This window comes from Canis lupus, chromosome 10 (assembly GCF_011100685.1).
Source record: "Canis lupus familiaris isolate Mischka breed German Shepherd chromosome 10, alternate assembly UU_Cfam_GSD_1.0, whole genome shotgun sequence".
NCBI lineage: Eukaryota > Metazoa > Chordata > Mammalia > Carnivora > Canidae > Canis > Canis lupus.
Genome location: NC_049231.1, coordinates 70,035,327 through 70,062,612, shown reverse-complemented (window position 1 = coordinate 70,062,612; position 27,286 = coordinate 70,035,327). Strand labels below are relative to the sequence as shown.

General features: G+C 43.7%; 1 protein-coding gene across 7 annotated transcripts in view; it reads left to right on the top strand.

Annotated features, from left to right (window-relative positions):
- The first annotated feature begins 289 nt into the window (after positions 1 to 289).
- The window catches only part of C10H2orf42 (chromosome 10 C2orf42 homolog), a 28,391-nt gene continuing 1,394 nt past the window's right edge, over positions 290 to 27,286 (top strand). The window contains exons 1-10 of one of the 7 annotated variants that reach the window (XM_038551524.1): positions 795 to 844; positions 1,904 to 2,003; positions 10,096 to 10,374; positions 10,760 to 11,594; positions 12,532 to 12,642; positions 15,035 to 15,139; positions 18,247 to 18,351; positions 20,865 to 20,972; positions 22,412 to 22,512; positions 23,893 to 24,055. In XM_038551524.1, the coding sequence (XP_038407452.1) occupies positions 10,772 to 11,594; positions 12,532 to 12,642; positions 15,035 to 15,139; positions 18,247 to 18,351; positions 20,865 to 20,972; positions 22,412 to 22,512; positions 23,893 to 24,055 (1,516 nt within the window). In that variant the 5' untranslated portion in view covers positions 795 to 844; positions 1,904 to 2,003; positions 10,096 to 10,374; positions 10,760 to 10,771. Of the gene's footprint in view, positions 445 to 560; positions 673 to 720; positions 845 to 955; positions 1,150 to 1,903; positions 2,004 to 10,095; positions 10,375 to 10,759; positions 11,595 to 12,531; positions 12,643 to 15,034; positions 15,140 to 18,246; positions 18,352 to 20,864; positions 20,973 to 22,411; positions 22,513 to 23,892; positions 24,056 to 27,286 lie in introns of those variants that run through there. The other 6 variants (XM_038551521.1, XM_038551526.1, XM_038551523.1 and 3 more) reach the window with 6 other exon arrangements.

Here is a 27,286-nt window from a genome sequence, read left to right as displayed (position 1 = left end):
GCCTTGCCTACCCCCGGGTAGCGGGCGACCCGCAGCTAGGCCGGGGCCCCGGCTGGGCGGACGCGCAGGTTTTACAGCCAACGCCCCGGGGGGCGAGTCTTCCCCGACAAGACGCCGAGTCGCAGCCAACGCCTGCTGATGATGCACAGAATTTATGACGATTTGTGCTGCGATTACCGGTGAATTCTACACCAAACAGAGCGCTCTCGGGGCTGAAGCCTCCCGCCCAGCCTGCAACCGCACGGGACGCCGCGCAGCACCCCCGCCGCCCGCTCCGCGCAGACTCCGCCGCCTACGGGAGCGAACTACAACTCCCATCGGACAACGCGAGCCGAGGGGGCGGGCATCCGCCGCGCGTGGGCGGCGCCGACCAATAACGACCGTCGTTACAGCCAACAGTTTGGCCGCGTTTGTAAAAGGCCGCGGCAGGCGAAGAGAGAGGAGGTGAGGGCGGCCCTGGGCCTGGGGCCCCGCGGCCGCGGGCGGCGGAGGGAGCGGGGCGCCGCGGGGCAGCTAAGGGGGCCGCGTTGACAGAAGGCGCGCGCGGCGTCGAGCCGGGAATGCAGGCGGAGAGCGTGTCCGAGGAGCGGGGTGCCGGCCAGGCGGGGCCGAGGCCGGGGCCTGCTTGGCACCGGAAGGGAGCCGCCGCGCGCGGAGGATGCCGGGAAGCAGGTCTCCGGGAGCTGCGGGGGCGGGGGCGGGGCCGGAAGCCGGGGGGCGGGCCCGGAAGCCGGGCGTGCGGGCGCGGGCCGCGGGGGCGCAGCAGCCGGGATGCCCGCTTGTGGGCGTGCCCCCGCCTCGCGGCCGTGCTCGGCGCGGGGACCCGGTAGAGGACCGGCGCCTGGTAGGTGGAGCGGCCGCGTCAGGCCGCGTCAGGCCCCGCGGGTCCGAGCGGGCGGACGGTGCCCACGTGACCGCGGCGACGCCAGGCCGCCCCTGGCCTCCGCGCCCTCCGCGCCCCCGCGCCCCCGCGCCCGCCGCGGCCGGTCGGGGCCTGCGGGAACCTGCGCCGCCTCCAGGAAGCCGCCCTGGGTGAGCTGTCCCGCCGCCGCCGCCGCCGCCGCCCGGGCTCAGCCGCAGACCCGCCCAGACCGACCTCCGCGGGCGGGGTTCAGGCGCAGGCCATTGTCCTAACCTTAGGCCGTGGAGGTAAAGCGGACGTGCGACCCAGCAGCCTCACGTGCCCCCGCGCCCCGAGTCCGCGGCTACGGAGGCGCCCTGTGCTGAGACCGGCGGGGCGCGGGGCGCGGGGCGCGGGGCCTGTGCACCACCCGGCCCTTCACCGTGTCCCTCCCGTCTCCTGCCCCTGCGCCCCGGCCGCCGCCCGCCTGCCTTCCGGGTCCAGGACCTTGGGGCTCTCTTGCTGGTCGGTTTCTTAGATTCCACGTATAAGTGAAATCATACGGTATTTGTCTTTCTCCGTCTTCCCTAGCACAGTACCTGAGGCCCACCTGCGCCGTTGGCAGTGGCAGGCCCGCCCCCTCCGGGCCTCAGGGGTGTTCCGTGGTTTTCCAGCAGAGGATTCCATTTATAGCCGCACACGCCACATTTTTTAAGAACATATTCTATTTACTCATGAGAGAGGCGTCTAGAGACCCAGGCAGAGGGAGAAGCGGGCTCCCGGCAGGACTCGATCCCGGGACCCCGGGGTCACGCCCTGAGCCCAAGGCAGGTGCTCCCACCGCCGAGCCTCCGGGTGCCCCTGCCTCTTGCTTATTTTAAGATAGGATTTGGGATGTTGAAAATTATTTTTGTTTTTTATTTTTCACAAGCTGGCTTTTCATGCTCTGCTCATTTTTTTTTTTTTAAGTGGGTTTGTTATTGATTAAAAAAAAAACAACTCTTATTTTAGAAAATGAGCTCTTTGGCATTCACGTTTCAAATATTTTCCCTCTATTTTTAGTGACAGGTTTTTATCGTATTTAAGGAATCTCTATACCCAATGTGGTGCTCAAACTCAGAATCCCAAGATCAAGAGTCACATGCTCAACTGACTGAGCCAGGCAGGTAGCCTTTTTATTTTATTTTATTTATTTTTTAAAGATTTTATTTATTTATTCATGACGGAATGAGAGGCAGAGACACAGGCAGAGGGAGAGGGAGAGAGGCAGGCTCCATGCAGGGAGCCCAACACAGGACTCAATCTCAGGTCTCCAGGATCATACCCTGGGCTGAAGGCAGGCACTAAACCACTGGGCCACCTGGCTACCGTTATTTCATTTTTTTTTTTAAGATTTTATTTATTCATGAGAGACACACAGACACAGGGACACAGGCAGAGGGAGAAGCTCCCACATACAGGGAGCCCGATGTGTGACTCGATCCGGGTCTCCAGATTCACGCTCTGGGCTGAAGGCAGCGCTAAACTGCTGGGCCACCCGGGCTGCCCCAGGAACCCCTTTTATTTTTTATTTTTTATTTTTATTTTTTTTAAATTTTTATTTATTTATGATAGTCACACACAGAGAGAGAGAGAGAGAGAGAGAGGCAGAGACAGAAGCAGGCTCCATGCACCGGGAGCCCGACATGGGATTCAATCCCAGGTCTCCAGGATCACGCCCTGGGCCAAAGGCAGGCGCCAAACCGCTGCGCCACCCAGGGATCCCCAGGAACCCCTTTTAATAACAGCTTTATTAGGAGCCCCTGGGTGGCTCATTCAGTTAAGTGTCCAGCTCTTGGTTTCCACTCAGGTCATGATCTCAGGGTCATGAGATGGAGCCCTGAGTTGGGCTCCATGCTTAGCATGGAGTCCGCTTGTCCCTCTTCCTCTGTCCCCCCACCCATTCTCTCTCTCTCTCTCTCAAATAAATAATAAAATCGGGCAGCCCTGGTGGCTCAGCGGTTTAGTGTCCTTCAGTCTAGCGCCTTCAGTCCAGCGCCTGATCCTGGAGTCCCCAGATCGAGTCCCGCGTCGGGCTCCCTGCATGGAGCCTGCTTCTCCCTCTGCCTGTGTCTCTGCCTCTCTCTCTCTGTGTGTGACTATCATAAATAAATAAAAATTAAAAAAAAAATCCTTTTAAAAAAAAATAATAATAAAATCTTAAAAAAAAAAACTTTGTTAAATAGAATTCACTCCTTTAAACTGTTGTTATTCAGTAGTTTTTCATATATTCACAATTTCACAGCCTTTCATCACTTGGAAAGGAAGCTAGCAGTACTAGTACTAGTACTCACTAGCAGGCACGCATTTCTCCCTTTCTTCCCAGCTCTTGGCAACCAACACTTGTCTCTGTGCATTTGCCTATTCTGCATATTTCATTTAAATGTAATCATACAGTGTGTAGCTTTTTTGTGTCTGGCTTCTTTCACTTAATGTAATACTTCAAGACTCATATAGCATGTAGCAGAATCTCATCTCAGAGCCAAACTATATTCCATTGTGTGGGTATGCCGTGTTGTGTTGGTTCATTCATCAGTTGATGGATATTGGATTGATTCCACCTCCTGGCTATTAGGAATACTACTACTATGACATACAAGTACACATTTTTGTATGTTTTCAGTTGCCTTGGTATATGCTCTTGTGAGTCATATGCTAACTCTAACATTTTGAGGAACCATCAACCATTAGTTTTCCAAAGTGACTGCCATTTTACGATACTATCAACTGTGTGAGGGTTCCAGTATTTCAAGATCCATGACAACACTTGTTATTGTCTGCCTTTTATAGTCATCTTAGTGGCTATGAAATGGCATCACATTGTGGTTTTGATCTGAAATTTCCTAATTATGTGATGTTGAACAATTTTTCATGTTTATTGGCTGTTTCTTTGGAGAAATACCATTCAGACCCTTTGCCCATTTTTAAATTGGGTTCTTTTTTTTTTTTTTTTTTTTTTTTTTTAAGATTTTATTTATTTAAGAGAGAGAAAGAGAGCATAAGTAAGGGGAGGGGCAGAGGGAGAAGGAAAAGCAGACTCTCCCTGAGCAGGGAGCCCTACTTGGGATTTGATCCTGGAAGCCTGGGATCATGACCTGAGCTGAAGGCAGATTTAACCAACTGAGCCACCCAGGAGCCCCAGGTGTTCAGTGCATTTTGATGCACGTATATATAGCAAAATGATTACCACCAAAGTACTAGCTAACACCTTCATGTCATATAATTACCGTGTTTTGTTGTGGTGAGAACATTTAACGTCTACTCTCTCAGCAACTTTCAGCTATTAGGGAAAGTATGTTAGTAATATAATATACTATCATTAGCGATAATCACCATGTTGCCTAATAGATCCCCAGAGCTTATTCATCTTATAACTGGAAGTTTGCACCTTTAACTGATATCTCCCATTTCTCCCACCCCTCACTCCCTGACCATCCATTCCATTCTCTGTCTTTATCAGTTTGGCTTTTTAAAATTATACGTATAAGTAAAATCCTATAGTGTTTGTCTTCTCTGTCCACATTGTCTTTCCCCCCCTTCCCCCTCCACATTGTCTTAATTTGCTTTGTAGTAAGTTTTGAAATAAAAAAGTATGAGTTCTTACATTCTGTTATTCTTTCTCAAGATTGTTTTGGCTCTGCCTTCATTTCTATGTTAATTTTAGGATCACCTTGTCAATTTGCAAAGAAAGGCACCTGGGTGACTCAAGTCATTTAAGCTTCTGCTTCAGCTCAGGTCTTGATCCCAGGGTCCTGAGACTGAGCCCCAAGTCGGGCTCCCTGCTCATCAGGGAATCGAATTCTCCCCCAGCCCCTACCTCCACTTTGTCTTTCTCTCCCTCTCTCTCAAATAAATAAATAAAATCTTAAAAAAAAAAAAAAGACATCTGGAATTTTGATAGAGATTACATTGTATCTATAGATCATTTTGGAGAGTAGTACCTTCTTAATATTAGTCTTCTGATCTCCAGACATGAGAGGTCTTTCCATTTTTTTTTAGGTCTTTAATTTTTATTTAAGATTTTATTCATTTTTATTTTTAAAATATTTATTTATTTATTTATTTTTTATTTACACAGAGAGGCAGAGACACAGGCTGAGAGAGAAGCACGCTCCATGCAGGGAGCCCGATGTAGGACTCAATCCCGGGTCTCCAGGATCATGCCCTGGGCCGAAGGCAGGGGCTCAACTGCTGAGCCACCCAGGGATCCCAGACTTTATTTTAGAGAGGGAGAGAGAGCATGCGCAAGCAAAAATGGGGGTAAGGGCAGAGGGGTGGGGAGAGGGAGACAGAATCTCAAGCAGACTCCTCAGTGAGCGTGGAACCAGACTTGAGCCTGGGGGCTTGGTCCCAGACCCCCAGACAATGACCTGAGCAGAAACTAAGAGACGCTTAACCACCTGAGCCACCCAGAAATCATTAGGTCTTTAATTTCTTCCAGTGATGTTTGCAGTTTTCAGTGTACAAGTCCTGCACCGCTTTTATTCCTCACTTTGTTTTCATCTTTGGACTAGTTTATGGTACATTTTTCTATGCAGAAAATTTTCATTTTTGTATATCAAATATAACCAGTTTTAATTTTATTTAATTGTTTGTTTGTTTTTAGGTGAGCTCTATGGTCCAGTGTGGGGCTCGAACTCATGATGCTGAGGTTAAGAGTCATGTGCTCTACCAACTGAGCCAGCCAGGCACCCCTCAGTCTTAATTTTAAAATGGTGAAACATGGGCAGCCCCCGTGGCGCAGCAGTTTAGCGCCGCCTGCAGCCTGAGGTGTGATCCTGGAGACCCAGGATCGAGTCCCACGTCGGGCTCCCTGCATGGAGCCTGCTTCTCCCTCTGCCTGTGTCTCTGCCTCTCTCTCTCTCTGTGTCTCTATGAATAAATAAATAAAATCTTTTAAAAAAATGTTTAAATAAAGAAAATAAAATGGTGAAACAGGGCAGCCCGGGTGGCTCAGTGGTTTAGCGCTGACTTCGGCCCAGGGCGTGATCCTGGAGACGCAGGATCGAGTCCCATGTCGGGCTCCCTGCATGGAGCCTGCTTCTCCCTCTGCCTCTGCTCTCTCTCATTAATAAATAAATAAAATCTTAAAAAAAAAAATAAAATGGGTGAAACATTTGAATAGTATGTCTCTAAAGAGACAGATATGGCTAAATAAGCATGTAATATGTTGCTCAGCATCACTATTCATTAGAGAAATGCAAATTAAAAGCACAGCAAGGGACACCTGGGGAGCTCAGTGGTTGAGCATCTGCCTCTGGCTCAGGTTGTCATCCGGGGGTCCTGGGATCGAGTCCTGCATTGGGCTTTCTGCATGGAGCCTGCTTCTCCCTCTTCCTATGTCTCTGCCCCTCTCTCTGTGTCTCTCAGGAATAAATGAATAAAATCTTTAAAAAAAAAAAACAAAAACAGCATGTCATGTGAAAGAAGCCAGACACAAAATACCACATATTATATGATTCCATTTATATGAAATGTCCAGAAAAGTTAAATCTATTGAGACAAGAAAACAGAGTAGTGATTGCCTGGGGATGAGAATGGTAGTTGATTGCAAACGTCTAGTGGATCTTTTCATAAAGGATGATAGAAGGGTTCTCAAACTGGGTTATAGTGGTGGATGCCTGACTCTACAAATGTAATAATGACTGTCATTGAATCATATACATAAAGTGGGTGAATTTTATGGTCTGTATTCAATAAAGTTTCTTTCTCTCTTTTTTAAAGATGTTAGTTATTTATTCACGAGGACATAGAGGCAGAGACATAGGCAGAGAGAGAGGCAGGTTCCCCACGGGCAGCTCAATGTGGGACTTGATCCCAGGACCCGGGTTAGTCATGTCCTGGGTTGAAGACAGACGCTTAAAAGCTGAGCCACCCAGGTGCCCCAGTAAAGAGGCTTCTTAAGAGAAAAACAGCACTGATGTAGTCAGGGGAAAAATCAGTGTTTTGTGGATTTGTCATAATTTAGGCTATGCTCATTCTGATATCCTTAAAAAACATTGTTAAATCCCTTCCCTTTATTCTCTGTTAACAGTACCATTTTTCATACTTGAATGTTTTATCTGCCTGGAATTTATTGGAGTATGTGAAGTGAGAAAGGATGAATAAAAAAAAAAAAATTAAAAAAAAAAAAAAAAAGAACAAACCTCCCTGAGCCGAAGACAGACGCTCAACCACTGAGCCACCCAGGCATCCCAAAATAAATAAAATCTTAAAAAAAAAAAAAAGTACATTTGTAATTTAGAAAGACACTAACAAATTACCTTCTGCAGAGAATAATCAAAAAAGTAAAAGAGGGGATGCCTGGTGGCTCAGTGGTTGAGCATCTGCCTTCGGCTCAGGGTGTGACCTCGGGGTCCCAGGATCAAGTCCCACATTGGGCTCCCCGCAGGGAGCCTGCTTCTCCCTCTTCCTGTGTCTCTGCCTCTCTCTCTCTCTTTCATGAATAAATAAATAAATCTTTGAAAAAAAAAGTAAAAGAAAAAATGAGAGGAAAGAATGGAATTCCTTTGATGATGCTAAAACTATAACACCTTATGGCTTCGCCACAGTAATTGGCAAAACAGTGCCTCCTTAATGAGCAAATTTGTTATTTTCTACTTTAATGCTATGTTAAGTCATCATCATCAATGTAATTTTTAAAATTGATTAGTTTGTTAAGCTTTTTCATATATAGGTATTTTATATACATATATATTTTTTTTCTAGTTTGCAAATGAAAAACAACCTAAAGTTCAGAAGTTAAATTTGGTCACAGAGATAATTGGTGGTAAAGGGCAAACATTTCATCTTTTGACTTTGGAACAACATTCTCTTCTAAGATCCCATGTCTGGCTGAATGAAAATACCTACTAAAGAAGTTTATTGACCTGGAAAGGAAATGCTGCGTAAACAGGCTACTGCCCTAGATCAGGGGGTTTTAATGGATGATTTACCCCCACCCTACCCCCACCCCAGGATATCCAGCAATATATGGAGACATTTTTATTTTTTTTAACACTTTGGGGAGGAAGACTTGATTGCTACTGGCATCTAGTGGGTAGAGACCGGGGGTGCTACCTAACATTTTACAGTGTATAGGACGGTTCTGCACAACAAAGAATTATCTGTGTCTAAATGTCATTAGTGCCAAAGGTGAAAAAATCCTGCAATAGATCATATTTCACAAAGCTTTATTCACTTAGTGGATACTCAAAAAATATTACAGTTGGGAGATTAATTCATAGGACCAGTGAAAGGGTGAGCATTCTTAGACTTTGCTTGTTTGTACCTTATAATTTGTTGATTAACAAATAGACTATAGAAAATGTGGGTGGAAAAGTTCATCCAGGTAATCCTCTGGGGTCAGGGGACAAGAACAGCACTAACCGCCTATTTCAACATCACAAGCAGATTACCTTAAAAAATATATTGAACTTTGGGGCACATGGCTGACTCAGTCTGTAGAGCATGTGACTCTTGATCTTTTGTTTGTTTGTTTGTTTTACTTGTGATCTTGAGGTTGTGAGATTGAGCCCCATGTTGGGTATAGAGATTACTTAAAAATATAAAATCTTAAAAAAAATAAAATCTTTTTTTTTTAAAGCTGAACTTTAGTTAATGAGAGCTGAATTGATGCCTGCAAATTACTTTGAAATCCAATAAAATGTAAGAGGGTTTGATGAATGGAGAAAGGGATAAATAGATATGTAATAAAGCAAAAACAGTAAAACGTTAATTGTAGAATGTAGTGAGTGGGTATGTGAAACTTCACTGTATAATTTTTTTTTTAAGATTTTATTTATTCATGAGAGACAGAGAGGCAGAGACACAGGCAGAGGGAGAAGCAGGCTCCATGCAGGGAGCCTGATGTGGGACTTGATCCCGGGACCCCAGAGTCATGACCTGGGCCGAAGGCAGGTGCTCAACCACTGAGCCACCCAGCTGCCCCTGTATAAATATTTTTTTTTATATGTTTGAAAATTGTCATAATATTAGAGGGGAAATCAAAAGAGATTCACCCTCTTATTAACAGACACGTGAAACCACATTTCTGATTTTGCTGGGTGGCCTCAGGGAAGTTACTTTGTTTTTATGTTGATTTTTTTTTAAGATTATTTATTTTAGAGAGAGAGCCAGCATGAGCAGGGGGAGGGGCTAAGGGAGTCGGGAGAGAGCATCTCAAGCAGACTCCTGGCTAAGTGCTGAGAGCCCGACTTGAGGCTCCATCCCAGACCCTGAGATCATGTCTTGGGCTGAATACAAGAGTCAGACACTTAACTGATTGAGCCACCTGTGTACCCCTCAAATTTTTTTTTCGCATTTTAGGTTTTTTTTTTTTTTTTTTTTTTTTTAATATTCTTTATGCCCACTGTGGGGCTCATACTCATGAACCCAAGATCAAGAGTCACACGCTCCACTGACTGAACCACCTAGGCGCCACAGGCTACTTAACTTTTTAATTTCTGTAAAGTGTGATAGTTGTTTGGCTCAAATGAAATGCTAGTATTGTGACGTTCAAATGAAACAACATGAAAGCACTTTGAAAAGCAGAAAGTAGGAGATCCCTGGGTGGCTCAGTGGTTTGGCGCCTGCCTTTGGCCCAGGGTGTGATCCTGGAGTCCCGGGATCCAGTCCCACATCGGGCTCCCTGCATGGAGCCTGCTTCTCCCTCTGCCTGTGTCTCTGCCTCTCTCTCTCTCTCTCTCTCTCTCTCTCATGAATAATAAATAAATCTTAAAAAAAAAAAAAGAAAAGCAGAAAGCACCCTAAGATATAATGCATTACTATTAAGAAGGATGAGCATTTGGCCAATCATATGCCACGGCTCTGGATGTTCGTGACACTCCCCATGTAATGACATTAGCACTGTTTTGTTTTTTGTTTTTTGTTTTTTGTTTTTAAGATTTTATTTATTCATGAGAGACACAGAGAGGCAGAGACACAGGCAGAGGGAGAAGCAGGGTCCCTGCAGGGAGCCCAAAGCGGGACTCGATCCCGGGACTCCGGGATCACGCCCTGGGACAAAGGCAGGTGCTAAACTGCTGAGGCCCCTGGGATCCTCTGACATCAGCACTGTTTGACCAGCTTTAGGTGGAAGTACAAAACAACTGTTTCCATGACAGTTTCTGTCAAATATTTTTCCAAGATCTGTGGAAGACTTAAGATTCCTCTTCTAAGAGGACAAAGTCATGTTATTCTTGTAAATTTAGTGTCTTTTCTTGTCTTCCTTGTAGATTGCCAAGATCTCCACTGAGGACAGTGGGAATCTCCTTTGACTCTGGAACACTGGGCAGGAGCTTTGCGATTGGCTGCCCAAGAAGGAGGCGGAATGTCTGCATTGTTACACCAGAGAGTTCAAACTTCACAAGACTTTGGGTTAAACAGTATCATTTACTCTGCAAATGATTATGTCTTTGCCCATCCTCTATGATCATCACAAACTAATGAACAACCTCTCGGGTCTTATGAATTCAGGTTATACTGTTTTCCAGATGTGCTGGCAGCTGATTCAGGTAGGATCAGGCTGGGTTTTGTCAGGAATGGTGGAAAGGAAAGAACTCCTTCCCACTCTCCAGTTCTTGTCTGGATGAAACATCTGTGCATGTAAAAATTAGGGTAACTCACTAGGTTGTTGTATAAAGCAGTGTTGAGCCAAAAAAATGGTTTAGTTATATTAGGGTTCTAAAAAGGTGTAATGATTAGAAAAGCAAGATTTCCTTCACTTTTGTTTGATGGCTTACATGACTGTTCCGTTTGCAGGTGCAATTTGGAAATGGTAGCTAACCTTTTACTTTCTGTACAAAATATCGCAGGTGATTTTACTCCGTGTGTGTGTGTGTGTGTGTGTGTGTGTGTCGGGATGTATATCCATGCTGATGGGCTGATTGCTTCTTCTAGGGCCTTTGAACAATGGAAGCCAGCTCTCTGAGGACTAAAGTCCCAGCCTTCTTGTCTGATTTGGGGAAGGCCACATTAAGGGGAATCAGAAAGTGTCCCCGATGCGGCACATACAACGGAACCAGGGGCCTGAGCTGCAAGAACAAGACGTGTGGAACCATATTCCGCTGCGGGGCACGGAAGCAGCCTAGTGCGGAAGCTGTCAGAATCATAACGGGCTCCGACCTGCAGGTGTACTCAGTGCGGCAGAGAGACCGGGGCCCCGATCACCGCTGCTTTGTGGAGCTGGGTGTGTCAGAGACGACAATACAGACGGTGGACGGAACAATCATCACTCAGTTGAGCTCTGGACGCTGTTATGTGCCCTCGTGCCTGAAAGCTGCCACCCAGGGGGTAGTGGAAAATCAGTGCCAGCACATCAAGCTGGCGGTGAACTGCCAAGCAGAAGCCACGCCTCTGACCCTGAAGAGCTCGGTCCTGAACGCAATGCAGGCCTCCCCAGAAACCAAGCAGACCATCTGGCAGCTGGCTACGGAACCCACAGGTCCCCTTGTCCAGAGGATTACTAAAAACATTTTGGTGGTGAAATGCAAGGCAAGCCAGAAGCATAGTTTGGGGTATTTGCATACATCCTTTGTGCAGAAAATCAGTGCCAAAAGCTTGCCTGAGCGCCGGTTCTTCTGCTCCTGCCAGGCCCTGAAAGCGCACAAGTCGACCACCTCCAAGGATGAGGTGGCCCAGAGATGTATCCATTTCTTTGCTTGCATCTGTGCCTTTGCCAGTGATGAGACATTGGCTCAGGAATTCTCAGACTTCCTAAATTTTGATTCCAGCGGTAGGTGGTGTGTTGACACAGTTACTCTGTTTTTCTAAAATGGCAATGAAAGAGTTCCACTGATGGCATCTGGAGATTGTCCTAGCAACCTTCAGAAGCAGTTGCTAGATAACTCAAATGAAAAGCATTCCTTCTTTTACTCCCACTCAGCACAGTTGCCTCAAGGTTGGTTGGTTGGTCAGTTGGTCAGTGGGTTGGTTGAAATAGATGCTCAAGAGTCTTGGGCATTTTCTCTGAGACAACAGATCTAGCAAAAGTTAGCAGTTGCTTTGCCTTTTTATTTTTTTTAACTCTTTCACAGATGCCCTATGTTAATAAAAACAAAGAATAAACAAAAAAACCTTTTATTTTGGGTCGCTTGCTTGTGTCTTATTTTTAAAGATGAGGAAAGCAAGTACCTGCTAAAACATCTTTCAGGACTGCACAGCAAGTCTTTTCTTGTGGTTATTAACAGTTTTATCTTTTAGATGCTTTTTATTTTCATTTCTTTTTTTTTTTTTTTAAATTTTTTTTAAACTTTTATTTATTTATGATAGGCACACAGTGAGAGAGAGAGAGAGGCAGAGACACAGGCAGAGGGAGAAGCAGGCTCCATGCACCGGGAGCCCGACGTGGGATTCGATCCCGGGTCTCCAGGACCGCGCCCTGGGCCAAAGGCAGGCGCCAAACCGCTGCGCCACCCAGGGATCCCTTTATTTTCATTTCTTAATGATTTTTAGTTGGCAGTTCCTAACTTTCTAGTTTTATTTCTCTGTAGTCTTTTATCATGTTAATTATCCGTAAACAAAAACCTATGTCTTGGGGAGTCTTTAAATTAATTAATTTTAAAGCAGGCAATCACTCCATAATTTGTTTTTTATAAATTAATTTTCTCTAGGCAGGGGCCCATACTTACTCTTGGGTGGTATTAATAATTAAGAAATCTATTGTATTTCAGGTCTTAAAGAGGTGATTGTGCCCCAGTTAGGTTGCCATTCAGAATCAACAGTATCAGCTTGTGAGTCTCCTGCCTCTAAGCCAAAGAAGAGGAAAAAGGACGAACTACCTGGTAAGAAGCTGTTCGGTTTGTTTGTTTGATGCTGTTGCCTTTAGAGATTGTCTTACTATGTATTATGTGTTTCACTGAATCTTAGAAAATACAGAAATAATGTTTCTTAATGTTTCTTTCCTGAAAAAAGTTTTATCCTCTATTGATGATTCTTTGTAGAGCTAAGGTTTGGTTCTTTTGGCCAAGTATAAGGTCCAACCAGACTCTACCTTTATTATATCGTATGTGTTGTTTATCCCTTAAACATTTGGACTAACCCGACCCCTCAGTCTGGTTTAGGACAGTGTCAGGAAGGTTTCATCCATAGAGTGTTTTTTTAAAATGTGTGACAATGGTTAATTGTATTTTACAAACTAATTTAAGACTGTAGTTTCTTAGCTTCATTTTCAATATGTGGCACATGTATATTTTTTTTTTTACTGCAAGTGTACTAGTGTCAGTTAAGTAGTCAGATAAGTCAGTATGAAAATACTGTAAATAAGTAAATTAGTAAATAAGTAAATTAGAAAATACTGCAAATAAGTAAATTAGTAAATTTACTAATTATAGTAAATAAGTGTTAAAAGGCCTAGACTCTAAACAAAAGAGAAAAATAATCCAGTTCACACATGTAGAGTAGCAACCTTTTTGTGGGTAGAGTATTTGTAGAGGTGGGTCAGATGGTCACACACAGGAGTTTTGGTGAGAGGATGTTAGAGAAAGATGAAGAAACAAAGTGACACAGGGATTTGTTTTTAAGGAGTAATTCTGACAATCTAGAGCAGAGATTGTTGTTAAATGTTTACTTATTTATGTTTTCCCAAGAAAAGAAAGTTCTTATCCTTAGTCCTAATTGTAAATAATTTTTTAAAAAAAAAGATTTGTTTTAGAGAGAGAGAGCACACACTCACCCACAGAGGGGCAGAAGGAGAAGGAAAGAAGCAGACTCCCCACTGAGCGTGGAGCCAGCAGCAGGGCTTGTCACAACCGAGACCATGACCGGAGCTGAAACCAAGAGTGGGATGCTTAACCGACTGAGCCACCCAGGCACCCCTCTAAATATTTTATAAGAAAATATAATCCTTTCTTTTTTTTTTTAAAAGATTTTGTTTATTTATTCATAGAGACAGAGAGAGAGAGAGAGGCAGAGACACAGGCAGAGAGAGAAGCAGGCTCCATGCAGAGAGCCTGACGTGGGACTCGATCCAGGGTCTCCAGGATCACGCCCTGGGCTGCAGGCGGCACTAAACCGCTGCGCCACCGGGGCTGCCCTAATCCTTTCTTTTTAAAGAGTTTATTTATTTATTCATCAGAGACACAGAGAGAGGCAGAGACATAGGCTCCATAGAGGGAGAAGCAGGCTCCATGCAGGGAGCCTGATACGGGACTCGATCCCAGGACCCCGAGGTCATGACTTGAGCCAAAAGCAGACACTTAACCACTGAGCCAGCAGGCTCCCCAAGAAAATAATCCTGGATACAGGAAAAGCATTTTGTTCACAGGTGTTCATTTTACAGTTATTTGTAACTGGCCAACCACTAGGGATAATTCAATAAACCTTGATAAAGTGACTTGATCACTTTATCAGGCAACCATTAAAAACAACTATAAAGAATTATAAAAATTATTGTAAAGAATTATTATAGGGCACCTGGGTGGCTCAGTCAGTTTAGCATCCAGTTCTTGGTTTTGGCTCAGGTGGTGATCTCAGGGCCCTGGGATCGAGCTCCCTGTGAGGCTTTGCACTTGGCTCAGAGTCTCGTGGAGATTCTCTCTCCTTCTCCCTCTACCCCTCCCCCTGCTCTTGCACAAGTATGTGCACACACACACTCTAAAATAAATAAAAGAATTATTATAAAGAAATGTTTAGATACTCAGGTAAAATACAGAATGCTCCATTAAATTTGATTTTTGTACAAACAATGAATTTTAGTATGTCCCATGTAACATTTGGAACATACTTAGGCTAAAAAAACTATTCATTTATTTGAAATTCAGATTTTTTTTTTTTTTTTTGCTAAATTTGGCAATCCTGACACAATCACAGTTACTTAAAATCACAAAACCAGCAAAATCAACTGTTTTCGCATGCACGCACACACATCCACACAATAGTTTACCAGAAAATTGATAGTGATTTTGAGGTGGGGATAGTGATTGAGAGGTGAGGAGCAGTGGGTGAATATTTTTTTCTTCTTTTCACTTCTAGGCCCCCAACCCACACCCCAATTTCCTGTAAAGAGCATATAAAACTGAAAATGTTATGTATAAAGCCTAGTGCTAATTCCTTCTAGAAACTGATGCTTAGAAATTAACAAAGACTTTTTATGTTTTAGACTGTTCAGAACTCGATATTGAATTGATTTCTATTCTGCAAAAATACTATTAAACACCGTAATGATTTGTGGTTTAGGTGCACAGACGAACAGTTCACTACTGCCTCAGGATGCAGTGAGCAGTAATCTAAGGAAAAGTGGCCTGAAAAAACCTGTGGTTGCTTCTTCATTAAAAAGGCAGGGTGAGTTTGCCTTCCCCAGGGTAGGTTAAAGAGGTGGGAAATCATCCTAAAGAGGCCCAAAGCAATATAATCAAAAGAAATGTTGCATGTTATCCCCCAAAGAATGCCGGGATAAACACTAGCAGGCATTGAGGCTGAGGTCTGTGCTGTTCCACTGATTTAAAATCCTACTCGAAATCAAACTGTATCTTTTATTTATTTTTTTTTTCAAACTGTATCTTTTAAATAACAAATGCAGCAAAAATGACTTCATGTTTCCACAGCACACATATCTGTAGGATATCTTCCTTTTGTTGCTTATAGCCTACATGCTATACCAACTCAGTATGAGCCTGAACGGTGAGGAAGAAACAGATTTTAGAACTATGCAGTGATAAATATTTGTTGAGAAAGACTAATATAATCTGTTCTCCAAAGTCATGGAAGTTTGGGGGCACCTGACTGGCTCCGTCGGTACAGTATGGGACTCTTGATCTCTTGATCATGGGGTTGTAAGTTTGAGCCCCACGTTGGACAGAGATTACTTTAAAAAATAATAAATGGATAATATCAAAGTCAACATGTGTTAAATTTATCACATTCTGAACTTATAAGACAAAATGACTTAATTTGAACATAATATATATTTACTTCTCAGAATAACTAAGCTTGTACATTTGGGGATCAACATTTTCTTAACTCTCAGATATTATAGCTGGGTGATTAAAAACCAGCTTTCAGGGATCCCTGGGTGGCGCAGCGGTTTAGCGCCTGCCTTTGGCCCAGGGCACGATCCTGGAGACCCGGGATCGAATCCCACGTCAGGCTCCCGGTGCATGGAGCCTGCTTCTCCCTCTGCCTGTGTCTCTGCCTCTCTCTCTCTGTGACTATCATAAATAAATAAATAAATAAATAAATGATTAAAAAAAAAAAATACCAGCTTTCATCAAGGTGCCTGGGTGGTTCAGTCGGTTGGGAATTTGCCTTCAGCTCAGGTCATGATCCCAAAGTCCTGGGATGGAGGAGTCTTGAGTCCCTGCTTCTCCCTCTCCCTCTGCTGTTCCCTGCTTGTGCACATACTCAGTCTCTCTCTCTCTCTCTCTCTCTCTCAAATAAATAAATAAGATCGTAAAACAAACGAACAAACAACTAGATATTAAGATCAAATCTTTTTTTTTTTTTAATTTTTATTTATTTATGATAGTCACAGAGAAAGAGAGAGAGAGAGGCAGAGACATAGGCAGAGGGAGAAGCAGGCTCCATGCGCCGGGACCCCGACGTGGGATTCAATCCCAGGTCTCCAGGATCGCGCCTTGGGCCAAAGGCAGGCGCTAAACCGCTGTGCCACCCAGGGATCCCCTAAGATCAAATCTTAACTAACCAATTAACTAAGAACTTACACATTCCAGGAATAAACGTTTTTGGAATGGCAGGGAATGTAATAAAAAATATCAGGTAGAAGACATTTTTAAAATATCTAATTTATTTACTTGAGATAGATAGCGAGCATGAGTAGGGGGAGGGACAGAGTGAGAGGAAGAGGGTTAAGCAGACTCCCCCCACCCAGCGGAGACCCTGGAGTGGGCTCCATCCCAGGATGCTGAGACCATGACCTGAGCTGAAGTCAGAAGCTTAACCCATTGAGCCATCCAGGCACCCCAGTTAGAATATTTTTTTAAAGGTTTTTATTTATTTATTCATGAGAGACACAGAGAGAGAGAGAGAGGCAGAGACACAGGCAGAGGGAGAAGCAGGCTCCACGCAGGGAGCCCGACGTGGGACTCGATCCCGGGACCCCAGGAACACGCCCTGAGCCAAAGGCAGACGCTCAACTGCTGAGCCACCCAGGCGTCCCTAGAGCGTGTAACTCTTGATCTCAGGGTTGTGAATTCAAGCCCCATGTCAGATGCAGAGATAACTTAAAAATACAATCTTTAGAAGATGCCTGGGTAGTGTAGTCAGTTAACTGTCCGACTCTTGGTTTCAGCTCAGGCCCTGATCTTTAAGTTGTACGATCAAGCCCCACCTTGGGCTCTGCACTTAGTGTGGAGTTGGCTTGAGGCTTGCTCTCCCTCCCCCCTCCCCTCTGCTCATGCTCTCTTTTTTTTTTTTTTTTTTTTTTTTCTTTTTTTTTAAATTTATTTATTCATGATAGTCACACGGAGAGAGAGAGAGAGAGAGAGAGAGAGAGAGAGAGAGGCAGAGACACAGGCAGAGGGAGAAGCAGGCTCCAAGCACCGGGAGCCCGACGTGGGATTCGATCCCGGGTCTCCAGGATCGCGCCCCGGGCCAAAGGCAGGCGCCAAACCGCTGCGCCACCCAGGGATCCCTGCTCATGCTCTCTCTCTCATAAATAAGTAAATCTTAAAAAGAAAAAATTAAAATGAAACCTCTGAAATAAAGTATTTGAAAAAAGTCAACTGCAAATTGAAGAAAGGCCTTATTTAATGGCTGCTTTAAAGATAATGATGCCATAGCTACTATTCATTTGAAACTAAAATTTTCATTAGGTAAATGTATATAGTGATAATTTGAATGAAGAGCTATTTTATTCTATTTTATTTTTTCTTTGCACCAAAGGAACTGATGAAAATTTGTTAAAAATATTCTAACTGCGGGATGCCCGGGTGGCTCAGTGGTTTAGCGCCGCCTAAACCTAAATAAAATCTTTAAATTTTTTTTTTTTTTCATTTATTTATGATAGTCACACAGAGAGAGAGAGAGGCAGAGACATAGGCAGAGGGAGAAGCAGGCTCCATGCATCGGGAGCCTGACGTGGGACTCGATCCCGGGTCTCCAGGATCGCGCCCTGGGCCAAAGGCAGGCGCTAAACCGCTGCGCCACCCAGGGATCCCTAAATAAAATCTTTAAAAAAATTACTATGGTTAATAATCTTAAACACATTAGCATTTCCACAGCTTTTCCCTTCTTTTTTTCCAAATGGATTCTTAAAAAAAAAAAAAATCCTAGAATCTTCCATTTCACTTATTGTATCTAAATTTCTTTGAATTTCAACTTGTTGCTCTTTTCCATACAAAATGCTCAGCTTTTTCAAACTCCAGGTAATTGTTGTTTCTGTTAAAAAAAAGATAAAAGTCACTGAAAAGTTTTTTGTTTGTTTTTCCTAGCCTGTGGTCAACTGTTAGATGAGGCACAAGTGACCTTATCCTTCCAAGACTGGCTGGCTAGTGTCACAGAACGCATCCATCAAACCATGCACTACCAGTTTGATGGTAAGTACTGGTCACCCGACTTGGCTATTGCTGAAAGGAGGAGAAATCAAAGTAATTGTGTTATAAATGTATTCGTTTTTTGTTTTTTTTTTTTTAAGATTTTATTTATTTATTCATGATAGGGCGGGGGGCAGAGACACAGGCAGAGGGAGAAGCAGGCTCCATCCCAGGAGCCTAACATGGGACTCGATCCCAGGATCCCAGGATCACGTCCTGGGCCAAGGGCAGGTGCTAAACTGCTGAGCCACCCAGGGATCCCCCTGTTTGTTTGTTTGTTTGTTTATTGAGTTTATTTCTAGCAGTTAGCGTATATGCTATATTAGTTTCAGGTGTACAGTGTAGCAATTCAGCGATTCCACACATGCCCAGAGCTCATCACAGGTGTTCTTCTTAATCCCATCCCCTATTTCCCCCATCCCCTCGCCCCCTCCTCTCTGGTAACCATCTGTTTGTTCTCTAGAGTTGAGAGACTGGTTCTTGGTTTGTCTTTTTTTTTCACCGCTTTGCTCCACTGTTTTGTTTCTTAAATCCCATATGTGAGTGAAGTCATAGGGTATTTGTCTTCTCTCACTGACTTATTTTGCTTAGCATTATGCTCTCCAGCTCCATCCATGTCATTGCAAATCGTAGTTCTATTCTGGGTTTTTTTGTTTGTTTGTTTTAAGATTTATTTATTTAATTTAGGGAGAGAGTGAGAGAGAGAGCAGAGGAGAGGGGCAGAGAGGGACAGAATCTTAAACAGATACCCCAGTATGTGTGGATCCCGACAGGAGGCTCAGTCTCAGGACCCCAAGATTGTGACCTGAGTTAAAAACACCTGTTGGACACTCAACTGACTGAGCAACCCAGATACCCCTAGGAGTCACTCTTGACGTTATATCTAGGCAGGTAGTGGTTCTGGATGTTTCCCCTATTGGGGCCAGCATCTTGGGCAGTGTTTTTGTTTGTTTGTTTTTGTTTTGTTTTGTTTTTTGTTTTTTTAAGATTTATCCATTTATTGTAGTGGGGGTTGGGAGCAGAGGGGCAGAAGCAAAGAGAATCCCAAGTAGACTCCCTGCTAAGTGCGGAGCCCGATTTGGGGCTTGATCCCACGACCCTGAGATCACAACCTTGCCAAAACCAAGAGCCAGACACCCAACCAATGCAGCCACCTACATGCCCTGTTTTAAGTAAGCTCTATACCCAATGTGGAGCTTGAACTCATGACTTCAAGATCAGGAGTTACATGCCCTGCCACCTGGGCCAGCCAGGCCCCCTTCTCTTAGATAATTTTTAAGGAAAAATCTGAACTCTTCTGAACCCTCCCCTAAACACTCTTTCTCCTGACATTTTGCTGACCCTAGTGTTTTGCAAATTTCTTTAAGGTGTTTGTTAAGTATTTTCAGACATTTTGCCTGCTTTGAGATCATCTTCAGAGAGAAAGGCCAATGCTTATTGGATAAACAGTGTCCTGACTTTGGGGTCTGTGGCACTCATGGCCCAGACCATCTGAGTGGGAGCTTGTGGTTACTTTGCTTGGACATGAATGCATGTAGCAAATGCCAGGGGGCGCTGGACAGGATTGAATCAAGTTTACCTTCTCAACTCAGCATCATTGTTCTTATCTCATTTCATATACTCTTTAAAGGGAAAATTCTGGGCTGTGGTGGTGTTTATGAAACTGGGAATTTGGAAAGTTATCTTTGGGAGCACCTGGGTGGCTCAGTGGTTAAGTATCTACCTTCAGCTCAGGTCGTGATCCCGGGGTTCCGGGATCGAGTTCCACATCGGGCTCCCTGCATGGAGCCTGCTTCTCCCTCTGCCTGTGTCTCTGCCTGTCTCTCTCTCTCTATGTCTCTCATGAATAAATAAATAAATAATTTTATTTTGTTTTTTAAGATTTTATTTATTTATTCATGAGAGACATAGGAGAGGGGGGCAGAGACACAGGCAGAGGGAGAAGCAGGCTCCATGCAGGGAGCCTGACATGGGACTCAATCCCGGGTCTCCAGGATCACGGCCTGGGCTGAAGCCTGCACTAAACCGCTGAGCCACCAGGCTGCCCAAGTAAATTCTTTTTTTTTTAAAAAAAAAAAGAAAAGTGGGATCCCTGGGTGGCGCAGCGGTTTGGCGCCTGCCTTTGGCCCGGGGCGTGATCCTGGAGACCCGGGATCGAATCCCGCGTCGGGCTCCCTGCATGGAGCCTGGTTCTCCCTCTGCCTGTGTCTCTGCCTCTCTCTCTCTCTCTCTCTCTCTGCCTCTCATGAATAAATAAAATCTTTAAAAAAAAAAAAAGAAAGAAAAGAAAAGTTATCTTTGGTGGACGACAAGGGTCTGCGAGGGATCAAGAGTAGGGCAGGTGACAGTGCTTGACTCATAAAGGCCAATCAAAACCGCCTTTTTGTCTCGGTATAAAGCAGCCTAAGTGACATTTGTAGTTATTACTGCCACCCAATTCCATTTCTTCCACTTCTCCCTACGTGTCAGAAAGCCCACTGAGTTTCTCTAAGTGAGTTTCTTCTTATTTGCTGTAGGCAAACCAGAGCCACTGGTGTTTCACATTCCTCAGACCTTTTTTGAAGCCCTGCAACAAAGAATATCTATAGGAAGTGCAAAGAAACGGCTTCCCAACTCCACCACAGGTATGGGATTTTTCCCTTTGGAATTAGTGATAGATGTCTTGACCTTAAAGAATTATGTTTAGAAAAACAGTGTGGAATTTTCAGGATTAGGACTTCAAGTCACATGCTCAGAGCATGAAGATATAGCCAGTCGGCTCTTAGAGTAATGATCACCCTCCTCCAAGGCCCCATACTTACTCCAGTAAGAGGTAATAGAAAGATTCAGAAAGCCCCAACTTTGTATAAGAACAGTGAAGTGCAGTAAGAGTGCCCACCAAGAAGTTTGATATTTTTTAGATATTTTTACCCATTTCAACAAAAGCATCATTTGGGCTGGCCTCTTGGGAGCATATTATAGTATGTATCAAAAACAGAAACTTGTTTTTCATGATTCCCTATTTTTGATGGATGATTTTATTTTTAGAGTTAATTCTTAGGTTTGAAACCCTTTATAATTATATTATTATGGTGCACAGTTCTTGGTTTTCTATTACATCTTCTACTAGAAATTTCAAGATACTTCTTAGGTAGTGTAAGGAAATAAGGGAGAGAAAAAGAGGAAGAAAGGACGGCTCAGCGCTAAGTAGCCTAAGAGGAGCTACAGCTGGGAATCAATGCTATTTCTTTAGTTAATAGTTATTTGATGATATAATAAGGATTGTTTGAGGTTTAAATGTATCTCTGAGTAGTACAAGCTGTGAATCACTGTTTAGGGCCTTAAACATATTTGTCATCACAGCTTATCTGAGGCAGCGTTGATCCTTTTTTTTCTTTTAAGATTTTATTTATTTATTCATGAGAGACATAGAGAAAGAGAGGCAGAGACCCAGGCAGAGGGAGAAGCAGGCTCCGTGCAGGGAGCCCGACGCAGGACTCGATCCCGGGTCTCCAGGATCACGCCCTGGGCCGAAGGTGGCGCTAAACTCCTGAGCCACCGGGGCTGCCCTATTCTTTCTTTTACATTAAACTTTAGGCCTCCTAATACATTAACTTTAACCCAGATCTCTGCTATTTTTGCCAGCCCTTTGGTGAAACCCCTTTATAATCCTGTAGGCAAGGTAGTAGATTGGCAACCATGCTAATGGGCTTAAACTCCGTGTAATCCTTTTAAGAATTATAATTTGACCTCTGATGTAACTAAAGTTGTAAGAGGTCGTAAGAAGCTATTTTATAATGGAGTCCTGTGTGTATGGTTGTACCAAGCAAAGAAGTAAGTTTCTAAGGTACAAAAATAAAGAGCATCTCAAGCATCAGAAACTTTAGTTAGTAGAAATCCATATCATTTATTACATTTCACCAAACCTATTATAGATTTGCCTCTAGAATTTCTTTTTAAAAGTGCTGAGATTCTGAAGGACAGGATAGCACTGCACTGAGCCCTCTAGAAACTGGATAACAAATACATTGAAAGAGAATGCTATGTTTTGGTAGTCTAATCTTGTTCCCTTTTTACATTGAAGCTTTTGTTCGGAAAGATGCCTTGCCACTGGGAACCTTTTCCAAGTATACCTGGCATATCACTAATATCCTGCAAGTTAAACAAATCTTAGATACCCCAGAGGTAAGAGGGTATTTCTACAATAGTAGGAGGGCAAAAAGGGGAAGAGAGAGAAGCAAGTGCAGGAAGTCTGTTCGTACCAGTTTTCTGAGTCCTTGAGTTATAGACACCAAAGGGAATTCCTTTCTTTCATACTAAGAGATTATTCAGAAATACTTACTGCTGTGTGGTTCTGTGATTTTAATGGCTTTTCCCTAGTGCTTGAAAAAGTATCTTAAATTGGAGTATCCTTTTTCTTTGCCTTTGGGATCAGAAAACAGATCACTTTTCTCATGAATTAAATAATGAACCCCTTCTAGCTATGGTGAGCCCTAGATTAACTGACAGTAAGCTTAAAAGTATATAAATAATTTGAGATGATACACTATTCGTGAAGTCGGTGAACTCAGCACAATTAAATGCTTCTCCGCAAACTGCAACGTAGTTCTCATTAAAGAAATGACCCCTAATTAGTTTGCATTCTTTTTTGCAAGGGAAATACTAGACAGTTTTAAACCTTATATTTTTCAACCGGATCCTGAAAATTGGAGGTTTTTCCCTTCTTACAATAAAAGAATATTGTAGAAAACTCAGCATAGTGTGATTTGATACGTTAAGATGAGCTTAAGTGCAAGGCATTTGTTACTTTCAGAAAAAGAAAAAGCTATTTGGTAGCTGTGGAACTTACATGTGAACCCTAGAAAAGGCCTGTGTTAGCACTAAAGACACTTGAGGAGCTTCTTTAAATATCAGACGTCACAGAGACAGCTTCTGGCCTGGAGCAAGTGTTCAGGGTGGGACCGTTAAGTGAGGGAAGGGGCTGATACTAGGAACCCTAGAATGTTGGTCTGCGGGGCACTACGACTGCATCCCCTCATTCAGACTTACAGCCATGCATTGGTAGGAGCTGTGTGTTGCGGATGAGAAACAGGCTGTGAGCAGCTCACCCTGCTGTTCAGTGGCAAAGACCAGCTCCAGTTGTGTCTGGCTCAGTCCCAAGGACAGCGTGAAGCATACAAGTGTGAGGTCAGCTGTAGGCGCGGTCAGTGGAGTCTTTAGGACGGTGATGCTAGCAGAGCGGCCGGGGAAGGAATGAAGCTGGTCTGAGAGCAAGTCTCTGCCCGCAGCCCTCACGTAGCCATGAAGACATTAGGGCTTCAGTTCATCTACAGTTTGGCTGGGGTTCAAATTAAAGTTCCAGAGGAAAAATGAAAGCCATGAGCGATGTAAAGGAGAAAAGGCAGATGTGTTGACAGCATTGACTTGAAAATACAAGAGGAAGTTTTAGTTAATTAGAGTGTACTTAACAAAAAAGAGTAAGTGAAAGATCTTGTTGTCATCCAAATATTTGTCTACTTTGAGTTTTCCCTTTCTCACCTTTCTTGGTGTTGTCTCCATGTCCAGATGCCCTTGGAAATCACTCGGAGTTTCATCCAGAACCGGGATGGGACGTATGAGCTGTTTAAATGCCCTAAAGTAGAAGTAGAGAGCATAGCAGAAACCTATGGTCGTATAGAAAAGCAACCCGTGCTGCGACCCTTAGAACTAAAAACTTTTCTCAAAGTTGGTAAGTGAATTGTGTTTTCGATAGCACATCTTCCTTGAAGAGTTAGCTGTGTGCACTGCACTGTCCTAGACTTTGGATCTTGACCGTAAACAAAGCAGACACATTCATTCATCTTGGACAGGCCACCATGGAATAAAGTGTTAATAAAAATAAAGTGTTAATAAAGTGTTCTGTTTCTTTTGAAACAGTACTTTCAAAACAAAATTACCAGGGCGCCTGGGGGGCTCAGTTGGTTAGGCGTCTGACTCTTGATTTTAGCTCAGGTCATGAGATTGGGCCCCGATGTTGGGCTCTCTGCTGGGTGTGGAGCCTGCTTGGGATTCTCTGTCTCCCTCCGTCCCTCCTCACACTTCTGCTTGCACACAGGCGCTCTCTTTCTCTCTCTCTCTCCAAAAAATTAATTAATTAATTAATTAGAATCACAGAGGGCATCTAGCTGGCTCATTTGGTGGAGCACATGACTTGATCTCAGAGTTGTAACTTTGAGCCCCATGTTGGGTGTAAAGCTTGTAACATATATTCATCATAGAGAAAGCATAGATTTCATTGTAAAGCATAAAGGAGAAAAATCAACCACCTATAATCCCATGCACCGGGGAAGACATCATTGCTAAGACTCTGGTATATACCCTTTCAGACTCTCTTCTGTGCCTGAAGAGTTTATAAAACATGAGATCATACTTTTTTTTTTTTTTAGGATTTTATTTATCTGATAGCACAAGCAGGGGGAGCAGCACGCCTAGGGAGAAGCTAACTCCCCGCTGAGCAATGAGCCCAACACAGGGCTCAATCCCAGGACCCTGGGATCGTGACCTGAACCAAAGGCAGACGCTTAACCCACTGAGGGTTCCCGGGTGCCCCAGGATCATACTTTTTTTTGACGTAAAAATATATCATGGACAGCTTTCCATGTCTATCTTCAACATTATTTTTTTAACTTTTTTTGTTATAGAACATATATAATATAAACATTTTTTTAAAGTGTGTATCTGGTTTTCAGGCATTAAGTACATTTACATTGTACAACCATCAATCACCTCCCTCCATCTCTAAAACTTTTTTTCTTCCTCCACTGAAACTGTACCAATTGAACAGTAACTCCCTAGTCTTACCCTGCCCCTGGCCCCAGGCCACCACCATTCTACTTCCTGTACCTCATGTGGGTGGAATCACACAGGATTTGTCTTTTCTCTGACTGGCTTATTTCACGCAGCATAACACTGCATGTGTCATTTCTTTCCTTTTTTTTTTTTTTTTTTTTTTTAAGGCAAGCACTATACTCAGCATGGGGCTTGAACTCAGGAACCCGAGATCGGGATTCACACACCTTACTGACTGAGCCAGCCAGGTGCCCCATAGTTTTGAAGGCTCTACTGTTTTATTTTTAACTCTGCTAGTGTTTTATATGTTTTCTTTTTTTTTTTAATTTTTATTTATTTATGATAGTCACACAGAGAGAGAGAGAGAGAGGCAGAGACACAGGCAGAGGGAGAAGCAGGCTCCATGCACCAGGAGCCCGACGTGGGATTCGATCCCGGGTCTCCAGGATCACGCCCTGGGCCAAAGGCAGACGCCAGACCGCTGCGCCACCCAGGGATCCCGTTTTATATGTTTTCAAAAGCATTCTTTAGCCTGAGTTTTTCATGTTTAAATCCTTGATTCTCTGGATTTACTTTTTTTGAATAAAGATTTATTTATATAAGAGGGAGAGAGAGAGAGAGAAACAGAGCAGGGATAGGGGCAGAGGGAAACAGAGACAAGTAGACTCCGCACTGAGTGGGAAGCCTGATATGGGGCTCGATCCCAGAACCCTGAGATCAGGGTTTGAGCTGAAATCAAGAGTCAGATGCTCAACCAACTGAGTCACCCAGGCACTCTTGGAATTTATTTTGATATAAGGTATAAGATATGATTCTGATGTATACCATTTATTATAAGAAACTCTTGATTTCTTTTACTAATTAGAAATGCCACCTTGGGGGCGCCTGGCTGGCTTAGTTGGTAGAACTTGCAACCCGTGATCTTGGGGTTGTGAGTTCAAGTCCGATGCTGGGTGTAGAGATTACTTAAATAAACTTTTTTTTTTTTATGGTGAAAAAATTTATATTTAGATTTATGGCTGGCTGGATTCAAGTTTAGATGATCCCAATCTGTTCAAGGTGTTGACCTTGGCCATATCATTGAGCTTCTTCACAGCGTGTTTGATCTGGTGCTTATTGGCCTTGACGTCCACAGTGAACACAAGTGTGTTGTTGTCTTCTATTTTCTTCATGGCTGACTCCGTAATTAAGGGGAACTTGATGGTATAGTGATCAAGCTTGTTTCTCCTGGGGGCGCTCTTTCGAGGATATTTGGGCTGCCTTCGGAGACGCAGGGTCTTGGGTCGTTTGAATGTAGGTGACGGATCTTCTTTTTTTTTGTGACTGTGCACACCTTTCAGCACCGCTTTCTTAGCTTTCAAAGCCTTTGCTTTGGCTTCGGCTTTTGGAGGGGCAGGGGCTTCCTTCTTCGGCTTCGGCGCCATATTCGTGAAAAGTTAAATAAACTTAAAAAAATAAAAATGCCACCTTAGGGCAGCCTGGTGACTCAGCAGTTTAGCGCAGCCTTCAGCCCAGGGTGTGATCCTGGAGTCCTGGGATTGAGTCCTACGTCGGGCTCCCTGCATGGAGCCTGCTTCTCCCTCTGCCTGTGTCTCTGCCTCTCTCTCTCTCTCTCTGTCTCTCATGAATAAATAAGTCTTAAAAAAAAAAAAAAAAAAAAAAAGTCTTAAAAAAAAAGAAATGCCACCTTAACCTTATACTAAATTCCTGTCTCTAAGTGTGTGTTCACTTAGGATCTTTCTGTTTTGTTCTTTTCATCTGCCGAGACCTATGCCAGTACCACATGCCTTTGGTTATCATGGATTTATAATATGTTTAGAACCATATAGGTTTTTTCTTTAAAGATTTTATTTATTTATCCATGAGAGACCCAGAGAGAGGGAGGCAGAGACACTCCACAGGGAGCCCAATGTGGGACTTGATCCCAGGACCCCGGGGTCATGCCCTGAGCCAAAGCAGATGCTTAACCACTGAGCAACCTAGGCGTCCCAGAACCACGTAGAATTTAATTCTGTTTCTTTCAGGTTTCCTTGAAACTTGACCTTTTCTTGCTAGTCTCCCTTTTAATCTCATTCAGCTATCTCTTCTTCTCAATCTGGGCTCTCCTTAGCATTCTTTTGGCTGTTTTACC